Source organism: Cherax quadricarinatus, chromosome 68 (genome assembly GCF_038502225.1).
Source record: "Cherax quadricarinatus isolate ZL_2023a chromosome 68, ASM3850222v1, whole genome shotgun sequence".
Taxonomy (NCBI): Eukaryota; Metazoa; Arthropoda; class Malacostraca; order Decapoda; family Parastacidae; genus Cherax; species Cherax quadricarinatus.
In genome coordinates, this window is record NC_091359.1 from 21,847,155 (window position 1) to 21,866,602 (window position 19,448).

Consider the following 19,448-nt stretch of genomic DNA (forward strand, 5'->3'; position numbering starts at 1 on the left):
AATGTGCCCTCACATGTGCCGCCCGTCCCATTGTTTACCAGCCAGCCTCCGTGGTAACATCCAAGCATACACTCGGAATATTTCGTATTATTACAGTGTTTTCGGTGCTGTTTCTGGAAAATAAGTGACCATGGGCCCCAAGAAAGCTTCTAGTGCCAACCCTGTGGTAAAAAGGGTGAGAATTAGTATGGAAATTAAGAAAGATTTTGAAGGGTTTGGGGCTAACCCTGAGAAGCCTATGCCAGTTGTGGAATCCATTGTGCCTACTTCAAAGATTAAGGAAATGTGTGCACAGTGGGTTGAACTGCAAACCTTTATAGATGAAAATCACCCTGACACAGCTGTTGCAAGCCGTGCTGGTGACTATTTCAATGACAATGTTGTGGCCCATTTTAGACAAATCGTAAAGGAACGGGAGGTACAGAGCTCTATGGACAGATTTGTTGTGCGACAGAGGTCCAGTGACTCTCAAGCTGGTCCTAGTGGCATTAAAAGAAGAAGGGAAGTAACCCCGGAAAAGGACTTGCTACCTCAAGTCGTAATGGAAGGGGATTCCCCTTCTAAACAGTAAGAAGATAATGCTCTCCCCTCCTCCCATCCCATCAATCATCACCAGATCTTCAATAAAAGTAAGTGTCATGTAATTGTGCATGCCTTTTTCAGTTTGTGTGTATTAAAATTAACATTTCATGTGGTAAAAAAAAATTTTTTTCATACTTTTGGGCATCTTGCACGGATTAATTTTATTTCCATTATTTCTTATGGGGAAAATTCATTCGCATAACGATTATTTCGCATAACAATTATCCCTCTTGCACGGATTAAAATCGTTAACCGGGGGTCCACTGTAATGCAGAGAATCCATAGTTTGGAGATTAGGAGATGTGGGATTACGAAAACTTATCCAGAGGGCTAAGGAGGGGTTATTGAGATGGACTGGACATGCTGAGAGGATAGAACGAAATAGAATGACAGAGTGTATAAATCTGTAGTGGAGGGAAGGTGGGGTAGGGGTCGGCCTAGGAAAGGTTGGAGGGAGAGGGTAAAGGAGGTTTTGTGTGCAAGGGGCTTGGACTTCCAGTAAGCACGCATGAGGATGTTAGATAGGAGCAAATGGAGACAAATGGTTTTTAGGACTTGATGTGCTGTTGGAGTGTCAGTAAAATAACATTTATGAAGGGATTCGGGGAAACCGTCAGGCTGGACTTGATTCCTGGATATGGCAAGTACAGTGCTGGCACTCTGAAGGAGGGGTGTTAATGTTGTAGTTTTATAACTGTAGTGTAAGCATGTCTCTGGCAAGATAGTGATGGAGTGAATAATGATGAAAGTTTTTCCTTTTTTGGGCCACCCTGCCTTGGTGGGAAATGACCGATGTGTTAATAAAAAATAAATAATATTCAGCCAAACAAGTGAAAATACACCTCCTGTTCTTTAAATATTAGGATGCAATAAGATCACAGTAAACAAGTGCTATCACAATATGCAAAATAACCACTGTGAAAAAATAGTGAAATTCCAAGCACGTTTGTGATTTCTCACATTATCAAGGAATAATGAGAGAAATCATGAATGTGATCGGAATTTCACTATTTTTTGACAGTGATTATGTTGCAAATAGAAGAGGAAACATCTTCAGGTGCTTGTTGCACTTAGTACAGTGGATCCCCGCCTTACGAATGCATCGTGTTACGTTAAATCCGCCATACAAAGCATTTGAACTGAAAAATTTTGCCTCACCTCACGATAAAAAACTCGCCTTACGTGATTCGTCTTGGACGTGTCTCACATGTGGCCTCAGCTGCCCCGTGGATGCCAGTGTTTACAAGCCAGCCAGTGCAGTCGCATCTAAGCATACATTCGGTACAATTCATATTATCACAGTGTTTTTAGTGCTTGTAACTGCAAAATAAGTCACCATGGGCCCCAAGAAAGCTTCTAGTGCCAACCCTGTGGTAAAAAGGGTGAAAATTACTATGGAAATGAAGAAGGAGATAACTGCTAAATACGAAAGTGGAGTGCGTGTCTCGGAGCTGGTCAGGTCGTATACCAAACCCCAATCAACCATCGCTACTATTTTGGCCAACAAAACGGCAATCAAGGAAGCTGTTCTTGCAAAAGGTGCAAGTTTGTTTTCGAAACAGAGATCGCAAGTGATAGAAGATGTTGAGAGACTGTTATTGGTGTGGATAAACAAAAAACAGATAGCAGGAGATAGCATCTCTCAAGCGATCATATGTGAAAAGGCTAGGAAGTTGCATGACGATTTAATTAGAAAAATGCCTGCAACTAGTGGTAATGTGAGTGAATTTAAGGCCAGCAAAGGTTGGTTCGAGATATTTAACCCTTAAACTGTCCAAACATAGATCCACGTTTTTTCAACATTTGAAAGTATGTAAAAAAAAAGTAGACTTTTTTTTTTTTTTACATTTGAAAATGTGTAAAAAAAACTTTGATCTACATTTTTTTTTGTTACATTTGAAAATACGTAAAAAAAAACGTAGATCTACTTTTGGAGCACTACGCATGTGAACGAAGATCTGTTTGGACAGTTTAAGGGTTAAGAAGCGTAGTGGCATACATAGTGTGATAAGGCATGGTGAGGCTGCCAGTTCGGACCAAAAAGCGGCTGAAAAATATGTGAAGGAATTCAAGGATTACATAGACAGTGAAGAATTGAAACCTGAACAAGTGTTCAATTGTGACGAAATAGGCCTGTTTTGGAAGAAAATGCCAAGCAGGACCTACATTACTCAGGAGGAAAAGGCACTCCCAGGACATAAGCCTATGAAAGACAGGCTTACTCTTTAGATATGTGCTAATGCTAGTGGTGATTGCAAAGTGAAGCCTTTATTGGTGTATCACTCTGAAACTCCCAAAGCATTCAGGCAAAACAATGTCGTCAAGGCTAATTTGTGTGTACTGTGGAGGGCAAACAGTAAGGCATGGTTCACTAGGGGCTTTTTCTATGACTGGTTACACCATGCATTTGCCCCCACTGTGAAAAATTACCTAATGGAAAAGAAATTGGTCCTTAAGTGCCTCCTGGTATTAAACAATGCTCCTGGTCATCCTTCAGACTTGGCAGAGTGACTTTCTGGGGACACGAGCTTCATTAAGGTCAAGTTTTTGCCTCCTAATACCACTCCTCTCCTGCAGCCCATGGACCAGCAGGTCATTTCAAACTTCAAAAAACTCTACACAAAAGCTATGTTTCAAAAGTCCTTTGAAGTGACCTCAGACACTTGACTGACTCTAAGAGAGTTTTGGAAAGATCACTTTAGTATCCTCAGTTGTGTAAACCTTATAGGTAAGACTTGAGAAGGAGTGACTAAGAGGACCTTGAACTCTGCTTGGAAGTAACTGTGGCCACAATGTGTAGAAGAAAGGGATTTTGAAGGGTTTGGGGCTAACCCTGAGAAGCATATGCCAGTTGTGGAATCCACTGTGGCATTGGGGAAGTCCTTGGGGTTGGAGGTTAGTGGGAAGGATGTGGAAGAGTTGGTGGAGGAGGACAATAAAGAACTAACCACTGATGAGCTGCAAGATCATCTTCAACAGCAAGAGGCCAGACCTGAGGAAACTGCTTTAGAGGAGGGGAGAGAGAAATTGAGGAAGTTGCCTACTTCAAAGATTAAGGAAATGTGTGCAAAGTGGGTTCAACTGCAAACCTTTACGGATGAAAATCACCCTGACACAGCTACTGCAAGCCGTGTTGGCAACCTGTACAATGACAATGTTATGGCCCATTTTAGGAAAGTCTTAAAAGAACGGGAGGTACAGAGCTCTATAGACAGATTTGTTGTGCGACAGAGGTCCAGTGACTCTCAAGCTGATCCTAGTGGCATTAAAAGAAGGGAAGTAACCCCGGAAAAGGACTTGCTACCTCAAGTCCTACCGGAAGAGGATTCCCCTTCTAAACAATAACTTCCACACTCTCCCCTCCTCCCATCCCATCAATCATCACCAGATCTTCAATAAAAGTAAGTGTCATGTATTCTATTCTTCAGTTTGTGTGTATTAAAATTAATATTTCATGTGGTAAAAATTTTTTTTTTCATACTTTGGGGTGTCAGGAACGGTTTAATTTGATTTCCATTATTTATGGGGAAAATTAATTCGGCTAACGATAATTTTGGCCTACGATGAGCTCTCAGGAACGGATTAATATCGTAAGGCGGGGGTCCACTGTACTTTGATTTTGAAATGTGAAAAAAAAAAAAAATCTGCTTCCCCAATCTAACAATGAATTAAAACTTTACCTAAGAGCAAGTCCATTCTCCAGAGCTTTCATGACACTGGCCTTGACTTGCTTCAAATCCCGGCAAATTGACTTATCGTCCTTCTTGCTCGACCCTGGTGTAAAAGAGAAATGAACAGCATCAGACAACATTTTCTATTATGCTTCCATATTTTGAAATACAGTACCTGTAGTTATCATATGTTAAAATTTAGCCTAAAATCTGAGATGTTATGCAAGTCCTGTATATAATGTCAATAGTTTCATTAGTTGAGCTAAGTTAATTTTAAAAAAATTATTTGTGGTAGATATAGAGATCGAGAAGAATTATTAATACTGCTGAATAACAACAAAAACATTGGTTATTAATGGAGAAATATGAGCTGCCCACAAATCAGTGAAATACATATTTCAATAACATTTAGTCCAATTTTACTCATGAAACAAGATAGTAATAAAGAAGTCTTGTGACTTAAAGTATTACGTCAGACTCTGGTGTAAGGGAGTCACACATTATTGTTATACTATATTATCAGGGAGAGTGCAAGCAGTAGAAATAAATTTTTATGAAGTATAAGTAAGTCAGACGAGAGTAAAGAGCAAGTAAAGAAGATGAAGAATACAATTCTCAATACTGTGACTGCAACAATTTACAACCAGCAATTTAGAGAAGAAACTTTAGATGGTAGGTTTGTCATTTGCATCTTGGTAACGGTTCAGGACGAGCCAAAATATTATCTAAGTTTCATCTCTAAACTGTGGGTTAATTGCAAAAGGAATGAATATGAGAAAGAGGTACGCACTGCACATGGGAAGAATAATGCAGAAGTGGAACAAAAGTAGAGAAAAATGAATAATTTCAGACTGACCAAGAATATGTATATAAATAGGAGGGAAATGGAGAGGAGGAAGGTGTATATTGCCATCAATGTAAAAGAAAAGAGAGGGTGAGAGGGATAAAATGGCAAATAACTCATTAATTAAATCCTGTAACTACATTGGGGCAAAATTTATTTAATTTAAGAGTGTAGATTTCTCTAACAAACAAGTCAGGTGATCTTTCCAAGAATCTTTAACAAACACTTACAATGGATTTAAAATGTCAAAAGGATAATTTATATCTGGCCACCCATCAAGCAGTGGAAGCGTCCAGGTACAATAAGGAATCCAAGATGCAGACAGGGAGACTGATAGTTTACACTAAATTTTGTTCTATATTACAATTTAGCCAGTTTCCATTACCTGCTTAATTTTTCCATTTCATAAATAAGAAAAATGCATTAGATTTTAATAAATACTACAAAATTTTATACGTTAATCAAGATACAGTACACAGATACATTATACATGTATTGTACAAGTAAAACCCTAAGTAATGGATATTATGTTTTCCTTAGTATCACGTTTCTAAAGTTTTCTAACTCTTTAACGTGCATGGATGAATTACTGCTTGGCTAGCAATACAACATATATTTCTAAACTGAAGCTAAATGAGATCTCTAATACTGATCAATGTAATTTGGATTACTTATTGCTGTATTTGTAGTGAGGTGTTGTAGCCTACCCAAGTTTTTCTTGTTCTTGAAGAAAGCAAGACCTTTGGGCAAACCACGCTCGTAGCAGGTGAGACGTTCCAAGGAGGATGCTAGCCCACTACTAGATACTCCTGACATTCGGCTGGGTGCCACTCTGCCATATCTGTACATTAATATGGCACCAGCACAAGGTTAGAGGCACAGCTGGGTTAGATTTAGTACTCAAAAAAATTAGCAAATGACCAAATCGACATGTAAGAAACATAACATAACCACAACTAATTCAACAGCTATCAGGCCAACTAATTTTTATAATACTCTTCACATCTGGAAGAGCCTCGTATCTAATAATCACAAATCTTAAAATTTTTTTTATTTAAGTGCATTTCAGAAATGTAATACTGAATAGCATTCTTTACTGCTTCCTCCCTATTCTCCCAGCACACTGGTCTTTGTTATTCACGTTCAATCCTTCTTCAAACGTTTTCTTTATTCGTATCATTCACGTATCATACAGTGGCTGCAAGAGTAGCATGTTTTTCACAATTAGAAGACAGGATCTAGCCTTCACCCTTTCTGGTGATGAATAATCCACACAAGCTTAGCACTTATAAATGCAGAACATATTCACAAAATATACACATCATAATTTATTAACTTTTTCCCTGGCCTATTTCAGTCAATATCTTCTTTTGCATACAATAAAAAAAATTCTATTCATAAATAATTTACTTTGAATAATTCTTCCCTAAAAATTAACAGAGTACCCAATAATGAATATCTTCTTGCTAGCTACTCCCTGCGTATCTCTACCTAAATGAGAAAGTTATTTTATTAATGCCAAAATAGAGTCAAAATTATGTCAGGGATAAGTAAATATATAGTCATTTATTAATGTTAGGACATAAAAGTTAATGGTTAAGGGAGATCAAGCTACAGATAAATGAATTCTTAGAATGTAAAATATTAATCAAGCACATGGTAGTAAAGTATATGTGTATGTGACTATCAATATATGACACTCTTTTTGACCAATATTCACAAGTCTGGCAATAGAGCAAGTGCAGCCGAAGAGTCCACTCTTCACCCACGAAATACAGATAGTGATGAAGTGATAGAATTAAAATAAACTAATCTGTTCCAGTGCTAATGACCTCTGGCAGGTGATGTGCCTAAAGCAGAAAGAAGATGCCCTATTTTAAGGAACTGCAGAGCTGTACTAAAGTCTGTAAGGGAGACTAAAAGAGCCATGAAGAATTTAGTGGTATATAGAAGGGAACACACACACAAGCTTCAATAGTGCTAGATAGTTGTACGAGTACATGTATATTAAGAGAAAATGGAACAATTACCATGTGTTCACTTCAGTGTTTTAAGAATTACTAACACTAAAAACTACATCACGTTAATGGCAATAACATTTACATCAACATTAAATTTACCTATTAGTGCGAGGAATCTGTGGGTACAAGTGATAATGAAGAATCAAATTGAGTGGACTATCATATTCTTGTAAGCCCCCATACAGTGACCATGAGTCTGGCGTGGGGTATATGCGGGCCCATCCACCCTTCCGTTCATATTCTTCGTGAACCTGCCGGACAATGCGCAACTCCTCTGCAGTTGGAACAACTGGGCCTCCCCTGACATACTGAGTTCTATCATAAGCGTCTGTTGAATAACGCTGGAATGTGAGAAACATATCTTTAGTTCAATATACATTAGAGCAAAGGGTTTTATATCCACTTTAAAACCAACTAATCTATTCCTGTCAAAATGTTTATGAAAAAAAACATTATGACAAATTATGAAATTATTTTTAACACATCGGCCATTTCCCACCAAGGCAGGGTGACCCGAAAAAAAGTAACACTTTTATTATCACTATCACTGTCTTACCAGAGGCTTGTTGAGTGTTATATATTTTCTAAGAAAATAATCAAGACTGACTTATATTTGAACTTCAACAATTTAAGAACATACAATGATGTTCTATCATAGACAACATCATAAATGCAACAGATAATCAAATCCTACTTACTGAAATATTAAGTTTAATTTTATTAACACGTCAGCCATCTCCCACTGAGGTAGGGTGACCCAAAAAAAAGAAACACTTTCACCTTCATTCACAAAAAATCACTGTCTTTGCAGAGGTGCCAAGATATGACAGTTTAGGGGTCACTCCAAACAGCCAATATCCCAAGCCCCTCCTTTAACCCTTTCAGGGTCCACAGGCCCTCTCAGAGACTTGTTCTCAGGGTCCCCAAAATTTAAAAAAAAAAAAAAAAAAAAAAAAAAAAAAAAAAAAAAAAAAAAAAAAAAAAAAAATTCTTATGAAAAGATAGAGAATCTTTTCCCGATCATAATGACATGAAAAGTATGAAATTTGATGGAAAACTTATGGAATTATGCTCTCACAAAGTTAGCGGTCTCGACGATGTTTATGCATCAGCGATTTTCCCCACTTTGAGCCATATTTTCGGCCAATTCCAACGTACTAGTCGACAAAAATCATAACTATTTCGCTAGAACTCCATTTTTTCTATCGAATGAGTGCAAGAAACCACCCATTTACCAATTTCAACTATTCAATACAGTGGTTAGAATTTAGCAATTTTGCCAATTTCACACAAATTTCAAAAGATGCCAATTTCCAAATAGGGTCCAGAATAAACAAGAAAGACATTCCTGGCACTAAAATAACATTTCCTCTGTTCATTAGTCACGTCCCCAGGCCCCTCTTACATTTCTTTTGCTTTCCACTTTGAATTTTTTTTCTCACAAAAAAAAACAAGATTTACTGTTATGCAGACTTCTGCATTAGTGTAGAAATGGTATAAATAATATTGGCGCACTTGTGAAGGAATATTAGACTCACCAGTTGATGTGTATTGGACGCTTAGCATGATTTGTTTACTTTTGAACTTTGGTAAAAATCGAACATTTCTGCTACTTTGAGCTCAATTTCAAGGTACTTTTCATTGTAAAACCAGTTAAAATCATCTCAATTTCTGAAATATGTATTCCATTCTATACAATGAGACCAGGAAAACTAGAATACAACAATAAATACCATACGAAAATATAGTGCAAAATCGCTGTTTTAATCCAAAAAGACGGTCAAAGTTTTTTTTTTTTCTCATTATGCACTGCTTGCTGCAGGATTTTTTTTATACTGCGCACACTGACCACATAGACCCATTCTTTCATATGTAGGCCTACCAGCTTTCTCTCACTAGATTTGAAGGCGCTAGAATTTATGTGTACTAGTATGTCATGGACACTGGCGTGCAACCCATACTAGTACGGCCGAAACCCTGAAAGGGTTAAAGTGAAGGAATTGTATGTCCCACCTCCAGGACTCAAGTCTGGCTAACCAGTTTCCTTGAATCCTTTCACAAAATATTACCCTGCTCACACTCCAACAACTCATCAGGTCCCAAAAACTATTCATCTCTATTCACTCCTATCCAACATGCTCACACATGCCTGCTGCATGTCTAGGCCTCTTGCACACAAAACCTATTTTACCCCCTCCATCCATCCTTTCCTACAGTGACCCCTACCCATCCTCTCCTCTACAGATTTACACACTCTCCAAGTCATTCTATTTTGCTCCATCTTTTCTAATGATCAAACCACCTCAAGAACCTCTATTCAGCCCTCTGAATAATACTTTTTGTAACTTCACACCTCCTCCTAATTTCTACACTACGAATTCTCTGCCTAATATTTACACCAAACATTGGTGTAAATATTATGAAGCCTTCCACTTACTGCAGTGTTCACAACCCATGCTTCAAACCCATATAAGAGTGTTGGTACCACTATACTCTCATACATTCCCTTCTTTGCCTCCATGGATATTAATCTCCACAGACACTTTAATGCACCGCGCACCTTTTTTCCTTCATCAATTCTACGGTTAACCTCGTCCTTTATAAACCCAACTGCTGACACATCAACTGCCAAATATCTGAACAGTAGTTTGTTGGATTATGTATTGGTAGATAAAAGATTGTTGAGTAGACTTCAGGATGTACATGTTTATAGAGGGGCCACAGATATATCAGATCACTTTCTAGTTGTAGCTACACTGAGAGTAAAAGGTAGATGGGATACAAGGAGAACAGAAGCATCAGGGAAAAGAGAGGTGAAGGTTTATAAACTTAAAGAGGAGGCAGTTAGGGTAAGATATAAACAGCTATTGGAGGATAGATGGGCTAATGAGAGCATAGGCAATGGGGTCAAAGAGGTATAGGGTAGGTTTAAAAATGTAGTGTTAGAGTGTTCAGCAGAAGTTGGTGGTTACAGGAAAGTGGGTGCCGGAGGGAAGAGGAGCGATTGGTGGAATGATGATGTAAAGAGAGTAGTAAGGGAGAAAAAGTTAGCATATGAAAAGTTTTTACAAAGTAGAAGTGATGCAAGGAGGGAAGAGTACAGTGGACCCCCGGTTAACGATATTTTTTCATTCCAGAAGTATGTTCAGGTGCCAGTACTGACCGAATTTGTTCCCATAAGGAATATTGTGAAGTAGATTAGTCCATTTCAGACCCCCAAACATACACGTACAAACGCACTTACATAAATACACTTACATAATTGGTCGCATTGGGAGGTGATCGTTATGCGGGGGTCCACTGTATATGGAGAAAAAGAGAGAGGTTAAGAGAGTGGTGAAGCAATGCAAAAAGAGAGCAAATGAGAGAGTGGGTGAGATGTTATCAACAAATTTTGTTGAAAATAAGAAAAAGTTTTGGAGTGAGATTAACAAGTTAAGGAAGCCTAGAGAACAAATGGATTTGTCAGTTAAAAATAGGAAAGGAGAGTTATTAAATGGAGAGTTAGAGGTATTGGGAAGATGGAGGGAATATTTTGAGGAATTGTTAAATGTTGATGAAGATATGGAAGCTGTGATTTCGTGTATAGGGCAAGGAGGAATAACATCTTGTAGGAGTGAGGAAGAGCCAGTTGTGAGTGTGAGGGGAAGTTCGTGGCACTACGTAAAATGAAAGGGGGTAAGGCAGCCGGGATTGATGGGATAAAGATAGAAATGTTAAAAGCAGGTGGGGATATAGTTTTGGAGTGGTTGGTGCAATTATTTAATAAATGTATGGAAGAGGGTAAGGTACCTAGGGATTGGCAGAGAGCATGCATAGTTCCTTTGTATAAAGGCAAAGGGGACAAAAGAGAGTGCAAAAATTATAGGGGGATAAGTCTGCTGAGTATACCTGGTAAAGTGTATGGTAGAGTTATTATTGAAAGAATTAAGAGTAAGACGGAGAATAGGATAGCAGATGAACAAGGAGGCTTTAGGAAAGGTAGGGGGTGTGTGGACCAGGTGTTTACAGTGAAACATATAAGTGAACAGTATTTAGATAATGCTAAAGAGGTCTTTGTGGTATTTATGGATTTGGAAAAGGCATATGACAGGGTGGATAGGGGGGCAATGTGGCAGATGTTGCAGGTGTATGGTGTAGAAGGTAGGTTACTGAAAGCAGTGAAGAGTTTTTACGAGGATAGTGAGGCTCAAGTTAGAGTATGTAGGAAAGAGGGAAATTATTTCCCAGTAAAAGTAGGCCTTAGACAAGGATGTGTGATGTCACCGTGGTTGTTTAATATATTTATAGATGGGGTTGTAAGAGAAGTAAATGCGAGGGTCTTGGCAAGAGGCGTGGAGTTAAAAGATAAAGAATCACACATAAAGTGGGCGTTGTCACAGTTGCTCTTTGCTGATGACACTGTGCTCTTGGGAGATTCTGAAGAGAAGCTGCAGAGATTGGTGGATGAATTTGGTGGGGTGTGCAAAAGAAGAAAATTAAAAGTGAATACAGGAAAGAGTAAAGTTATGAGGATAACAAAAAGATTAGGTGATGAAAGATTGGATATCAGATTGGAGGGAGAGAGTATGGAGGAGATGAATGTATTCAGATATTTGGGAGTGGATGTGTCAGCGGATGGGTCTATGAAAGATGAGGTGAATCATAGAATTGATGAAGGGAAAAGGGTGAGTGGTGCACTTGGGAGTCTGTGGAGACAAAGAACTTTGTCCTTTGAGGCAAAGAGGGGAATGTATAAGAGTATAGTTTTACCAACGCTCTTATATGGGTGTGAAGCATGGGTGATGAATGTTGCAGTGAGGAGAAGGCTGGAGGCAGTGGAGGTGTCATGTCTGAGGGCAATGTGTGGTGTGAATATAATGCAGAGAATTCGTAGTTTGGAAGTTAGGAGGAGGTGCGAGATTACCAAAACTGTTGTCCAGAGGGCTGAGGAAGGGTTGTTGAGGTGGTTCAGACGTGTAGAGTGAATGGAGCGAAACAGAGTGACTTCAAGAGTGTATCAGTCTGTAGTGGAAGGAAGGTGGGGTAGGGGTAGGCCTAGGAAAGGTTGGAGGGAGGGGGTAAAGGAGGTTTTGTGTGCGAGGGGCTTGGACTTCCAGCAGGCATGCGTGAGCGTGTTTGATAGGAGTGAATGGACACAAATGGTTTTTAATACTTCACGTGCTATTGGAGTGTGAGCAAAGTAACATTTATGAAGGGGTTCAGGGAAACCGGCAGGCCGGACTTGAGTCCTGGAGATGGGAAGTACAGTGTCTGCACTCTGAAGGAGGGGTGTTAATGTTGCAGTTTAAAAACTGTAGTGTAAAGCACCCTTCTGGCAAGACAGTGATGGAGTGAATGATGGTGAAAGTTTTTCTTTTTTCGGGCCACCCTGCCTTGGTGGGAATCGGCCAGTGTGATAATAAAAAAAAAAATATAATTCACTTCTTCCATACTCCCTCCCTCCAATGTGATATCCAATTTTTCTCTAACTCGTTTGATACCCTCATCACCTTGCTCTTATTTATGTTCACTTTCAACTTTCATTATACACCCTCCCAAACTTGTCTACTAACCTTTGCAACTTCTCTTGAGAATCTCCCAAGAGCACAGTATCATCAGTAAAAGTAACTGTGTCAACTCCCATTTTGTATTTGATTCCCCATAATTTGATCCCACCCCTCTCTCTAACACCTTAGCATTTACTTCTTTCACAACCCCATCTATAAATATGTTAAACAACTATGGTGATATTACACATCCCAGTCAAAGGCCTACTTTTACTGGAAAGTAATCTCCCTCTCTCCCACACACCCTAACCTGAGCCTCTATCCTCATAAAAACTATTTACAGCATTTAGTAACTTACTACCTATTCCATACACTTGCAACATCTGCCACATTGCTATGCTATCCACCCTATCATATGCCTTTTCTAAATCCATAAATGTAATGAAAACTTCCCTACCTTTATCTAAATACTGTTAACCTATATGCTTCAATATAAACACAATCTACACATTCCCTACCCATTCTAAAGCCTCCTTGTTCATCTGCAATCCTGCTCTCTGTCTTTCCTTTAATTCTTTCAATAATAACCCTACCATACACTTTCCCAGGTATACTCAGTAAACTTATCCCCCTATATTTTTTCCAATCTCTTTTGTTCCCTTTTCCCTTGTATAAAGGAATTATACATGCTCTCTGCCACTCCCTCCTTTCCCTCTTTCAAATATTCATTGAAAGTACCAACCACTCCAAAACTATATCTCCCCCTGCTTTTAATATTTCTGTCATGATCCTATCAGTTCCAGCTGCTTTACCCACTTTCATTCTACCTAATGCCTCGTCTTCACTCCTGAAAAATTTTGTACCTCCCTGGCCAATGCACAAAATTACTGCCTCCCTCTCCATCAACATTTAACAGTATCTCAAAATATTTTGGCCATCTTCCCAATACCTCCAACTCCTCATCTACTAACTCCCCTATTCTGTTTTTAACTCTCAAATCCATTCATTCCCCAGGCTTTCTTAACCTGTTTATCTCACTCCAAAATTTGTTCTTATTCTCATCAAAATTTGTTGACAGTGTCTCACCCATTATTATCTGCTCTCCTTTTGCACACCCTTACCACTCTCTTCACCTCTCTTTTACTCTCTATATACTCCACCCTTCTTATATCACTTCTGCTCTGTAAAAATCTCTCATATGCAACCTTTTTCTCTTATCACACCCTTTACCTCATCATTCCATTGTAAACATTAGTAGTAGGTTGATAGACAGCAATGACCCAGGAAGGTACTACTGTCCTGCCTAATGAGTATAGGATGGAAACCTGTATTTTGTTTTACACAAAGGTAGGAGTGCTGGTGTCTTTTTTCTGTCTCCTAAACCACGAGATAACAGGTATATCTTGTTACTTTTACTTACAATTAGGTCACACTACACATGCACGTACATGACTCATGAAATCATAATGACACGATTGTACACAAACCATACCATGGGTGGGGTTTTGAGACACTCTGATCGTGGGTTCTAACCCCACCCGTGGTATGGTTTTTTCATGCATGTACAAGTTTATGCTAAACATAATGAGGGCAAATTCCTGGGCCTGAACCTTGACAGCAACCTGAAATTCAGCACCCATATCCAACACATGACAAAAAAGTATCCAAAACTGTTGGTATCCGCTCTAAGATACTTTACTACGTACCACAATCAGGCCTACTCACACTATACTATTCACTCATCTATCCCTACCTCACCTATGCTATTTGTGCCTGGGGATCAACAGCAGCAACTCGCCTAAAGCCAATAATCACCCAACAAAAAGCCACAGTAAGAATTATCACGAAATTCAATGCTAGGCAACCCCCCCCCCCTCTTCCAAGACCTAAACTTACTCACTGCACAGAACATTCACACTTACTACTGTGCAACCTACATTTACAGAACCATAAATTCCAATATTAAACCTGAACAACAAACACTTTCTTGATAGTAATTACAAGACCCATAGACACAATACCAGACACAAAAATTTCTATGACATTCCCTGTGTCTGGCTAAATTTATACAAAAATTCAGTGTACATAAAAGGGCCTAAAATCTGGAACTCCCTGCCTGAAAACTCTAGAACTGCAGACTCAGCCACCATTTTCAAAACTGTTAAAAAACACTATCTCCCTAACACACCCCATCATCAGCTAACTATATCAAACCACCTATTCTCTTATTTGTATCATGCACATATCCAAAACAAAACAGATTTATTCTCGATATCTGTGATTCCCCCTAAATTACAAATGCATTCACACAAATGACTGTAACCATAAAATTCCTAACATAGCCACTGCCTAATAAAACTTAAGTTAGCCCTAAGCTTGCCTAAAAAACTCCCCCAATATAGGAGCTTTAATTGTTATATGTTTTGTACTACCTCATTATTATAAATCTAATTAAATACTTCAGTTATCTAGAATGCAATAAGATATATAAAATGTACTGCTCCATAACCTCTGTCAGCACAGAGTAAGAATTTGGATTAGTCTGCCCGAAATGCCTAGGCATGCTAGAGGCTTTCCTTGCAATTAATATTTTATATAATGTAAACCATACATTGTAAGCTTTGCAAGGAAATAAACTATTATTATTATTATTATTTTCAACAAGTCGGCCATCTCCCACTGAAGCAGGGCGACCCACAAAGAAAGAAAATCCAAAAAAAGAAAATACTTTCATCATCATTCAACACTTTCACCTCACTCATATAATCACTGTCTTTGCAGAGGTGCTCAGATACGACAGTTTAGAAGTCCCTCCAAACTGTCAATATCTCAAACCCCTGCTTTAAAGGGCAGGAATTGTACTTCCCATTTCCAAGACTGAAGTCCGGCTAAATCTATAATAACCGGTTTCCCTGAATCCCTTCACTAAATATTATCCTGCTCACACTCCAACAGCTCGTCAAGTCCTAACAACCATTCATCCCCCTTCCCTCCCATCTAACACACACATGCTTGCTGGAAGTCCAAGCCCCTCGCCTACAAAACCTCCTTTACCCCCTCTCTCCAACCTTTTCGAGGATGACCCCTATCCCTCCTTCCTTCCCCTACAGATTTATACACTCTCCAAGTCATTCTACTTTGATCCATTCTCTAACAATATATACAATATATACAACAATAATATATTGTTATCTAACAATATATTATTGTTTAAACATCATTTTATTATATTATATTTTATAAGTAGTAGGTTTGTAAACAGCAACCATTCGGAGAGGTATTACCATCCTACCAAGCGAGTGTAAAAAGGAAGCCTGTATTTATTTTACATGATGGTAGGATTGCTGGTATCTTTTCGTCTCTCTCATAAACATGCAAGATTTCAGGTATGTCTTGCTACTTCTACTTACACTTAGGTCACAATACAGTACACATACATGTACACATTTGTGTGTACACACTCATTTGAGTTTTCTTTGATTTTATCTTACTAGTTCTTGTTCTTAGTGTTTTTCATTTCATATCCATGGAGAAGTGGGATAAGAATCTTTCCTCCGTAAGCCACGAATGTTGTAAAAGACTACTAAAATGCCGAAACAATGGGCTAGTAACCCCTTTTCCAGTAGAGCTTACTAAAAAGAAAAAGAAAACAATCAAAGTGGGATGTTTGAATGTGCGTGGATGTTGTGCGAATGATAAGAAAGAGATGATTATGGATGTCATGAATGAGAAGGAGCTGGATGTCCTGGCTTTAACCCTTAAAAGGTCCAAACGTATATATACATTCTCTCGCGTAGCGCCCCAAACGTATATATACGTTTCCTTTGTCATTCATTAGACAGTGGCACGATAAGCCTGAGTTGCCTAGACATGACAGAATGGGTGTGCGCACTCACTGTGTGCCATATGAAAAAAATTGGGGATGCCTGGGTACCACATGCTCTTTTTTCCTATAAAAAAAATTATTTTTTTCTCTCAAAAAATTCGGGGTGCTACGCAAGAGAATGTATATACACGTTTGGACCGTTTAAGGGTTAAGTGAAAAAGCTGTAGGAGGTGGGAGAGTTTCAGTGGGGAGAAATATATGGGATTAGGTCAGGGGTTTCAAACAGAGTTGGAGCTAAAGATAGAGTAGTAATAGTGTTGAAGGATAAGTTATGGCAGGAAAAGAGAGAATACAAATGTATAAATTCAAGGATTATGTGGTTTAAAATAAGGGTTGGGTGTGAAAAGTGGGTTATAGTAAGTGTTTATGCACCTGGAGAAGACAGAAGTGTAGAGGAGAGAAAGAGATCTTGGGAAATGTTGAGTGTATGGGGAGTTTTGAACCAAGTGAGAGTACTTGTGGTTGGGGATCTCAATGCTAAAGTGGGTAAAAATGTTGTGGAGGGAGTAGTAGGTAAATTTGGTGTGCCAGGGGTAAATGAAAATGGGGAGCCTTTAATTGAGCTATGTGTAGAAAGGTTTGGTAATAATACATATTTTATGAAAAAGAGGATAAGTATACAAGATATGATATAGCACGTAATGAAAGTAGTTTGTTAGATTAGGTATTGGTGGATAAAAGGTTGATGGGTAGGCTTCAGGATGTACATGTTTATAGAGGGGCAACTGATATAACAGATCATTATTTAGTTGTAGCTACAGTTAGACTAAGAGGTAGATGGAACAAAAGGAAAATGACAACAGCATGTAAGAGAAAGGTGAAAGTGTATAAACTAAGGGAGGAGGAAGTTCAGGTGAGATATAAGCAACTACTAGCAGAAAGGTGGGCTAAGGCAAGTATGAATAGTAGGGGGGGGGGGGAGGGGTTGAAGAGAGTTGGAATAGTTTTAAAAATGCAATATTAGAATGTGGGGGCAGAAGTTTGTGGTTATTGGAGGGTGGGGGCAGGAGGAAAGAGGAGTGATTGGTGGAATGATGAAGTAAAGGGTGTGATAAGAGAAAAAGGTAGCTTATGAGAGGTTTTTACAAAGCAGAAGCATTATAAGATGAGCAGAGTATATGGAGAGTAAAAGAAAGGTGAAGAGAGTGGTGAGAGTGAGCAAAGGGATAGCAGATGAAAGAGTGGAAGAGGCACTGGCAAGAAATTTTGCTGAAAATAAGAAAAAATTTTGGAGATAAACAAGTTAAGAAAGCCTAGGGAACGAATGGATTTGCCAGTTAAAAACAGAGAAGGGGAGTTAGTAGATGGGGAGCTGGAGCTATTGGGTAGATGGCGAGAATATTTTGAGGAACTTTTAAATGTCGATGATGAAAGGGAGGAGGTAATTTCATGCACTGGTCAGGGAGGAATAATATCTTTTAGGAGGGCAGAAGAGCAGGATGCGAGTGTGGAGGAGGTGCGTGAGACATTACATAGAATGAAAGGGGGTAAAGCAGCAGGAACTGATGGGATCATGACAGAAATGTTAAAAGCAGGGGGGATATATTGTGTTGGAGTGGTTGGTATTTTTGTTTAAGAAATGTATGCAAGAGGGGAAGGTACCTAGGGATTGGCAGAGCGCGTGTATAGTTTCTTTATATAAAGGGAAAGGGACAAAAGAGATCGTAAAAATCATAGGGAAATAATTTAACTGAGTATACCAGGTAAAGTGTCTGGTAGGGTTATTATTGAAAGAACTAAAGGTAAGACAGAGACTAGGATTGCAGATGAGCAAGGAGGCTTTAGAGAGGGTAAGGGAGCAATGTGGCAGATTTTACAAGCGTATGGAATAGGTAGCAAGTTACTAAATGCTGTAAAGAGTTTTTATGAGGATAGTTAGCAGATGAACAAGGCGGCTTTAGGAAAGGTAGGGGGTGTGTGGAACAAGTGTTTACAGTGAAACATATAAGTGAACAGTATTTAGATAAGGCTAAAGAGGTCTTTGTGGCATTTATGGATTTGGAAAAGGCGTATGACAGGGTGGATAGGGGGGCAATGTGGCAGATGTTGCAGGTGTATGGTATAGAAGGTACGTTACTGAAAGCAGTGAAGAGTTTTTACGAGGATAGTGAGGCTCAAGTTAGAGTATGTACAAAAGAGGGAGATTATTTCCCAGTAAAAGTAGGCCTTAGACAAGGATGTGTGATGTCACCGTGGTTGTTTAATATATTTATAGATGGGGTTGTAAGAGAAGTAAATGCGAGGGTCTTGGCAAGAGGCGTGGAGTTAAAAGCTAAAGAATCACACATGAAGTGGGAGTTGTCACGGTTGCTCTTTGCTGATGACACTGTGCTCTTGGGAGATTCTGAAGAGAAGTGGCAGAGATTGGTGGATGAATTTGGTAGGGTATGTAAAAGAAGAAAATTAAAAGTGAATACAGGAAAGAGTAAGGTTATGAGGATAACAAAAAGATTAGGTGATGAAATATTGGATATCAAATTGGAGGGAGAGAGTATGGAGGAGGTGAATGTATTCAGATATTTGGGAGTAGATGTGTCAGCGGATGGGTCTATGAACATTCAAATGGTATAAAATACCGACAGGTTGTTAGGTAAGACACATATGCAACAGTTAGGTATCTTTATTTTGAAACGTTTCGCCTACACAGTAGGCTTCTTCAGTCGAGTACAGAAAAGTTGATAGAAGCAGAAGATACTTGAAGATGATGTAATCAGTCCATCACCCTTGGTACAGACCTCAAATCAACTTTGTCAACTTCTACTAGTGAGAATGGCTGGATCTGAGAGGGACCTGACCTTCCAACGACAACATTCTTACCTCTACTAGTGGCTTACATCTCACCTCCTGGCGTTATATAAGGCTCCAGGCTCCATCCTGTCACTTCAACTCCATATTGTTTCAGACTATGGAACAATACTCTTCTCCAGACTGAGGGACTGACCACCTCAAAACTTC

General features: G+C 38.9%; 1 protein-coding gene across 3 annotated transcripts in view; it reads right to left on the reverse strand.

The window, feature by feature from the left end:
• The window catches only part of LOC128697670 (tubulin polyglutamylase TTLL5-like), a 130,256-nt gene that overhangs the window by 63,056 nt on the left and 47,752 nt on the right, over window positions 1–19,448 (reverse strand). For 2 of the 3 annotated variants that reach the window (XM_070099772.1, XM_070099770.1), the window contains exons 8-10: window positions 7,218–7,459; window positions 5,769–5,938; window positions 4,263–4,356 (exon numbers count right to left, since the gene is read on the reverse strand). In XM_070099772.1, coding sequence (XP_069955873.1) covers window positions 4,263–4,356; window positions 5,769–5,938; window positions 7,218–7,459 — 506 coding nt within the window. The remainder of the gene's footprint in view (window positions 1–4,262; window positions 4,357–5,768; window positions 5,939–7,217; window positions 7,460–19,448) is intronic. The other variant, XM_070099771.1, reaches the window with a different exon arrangement.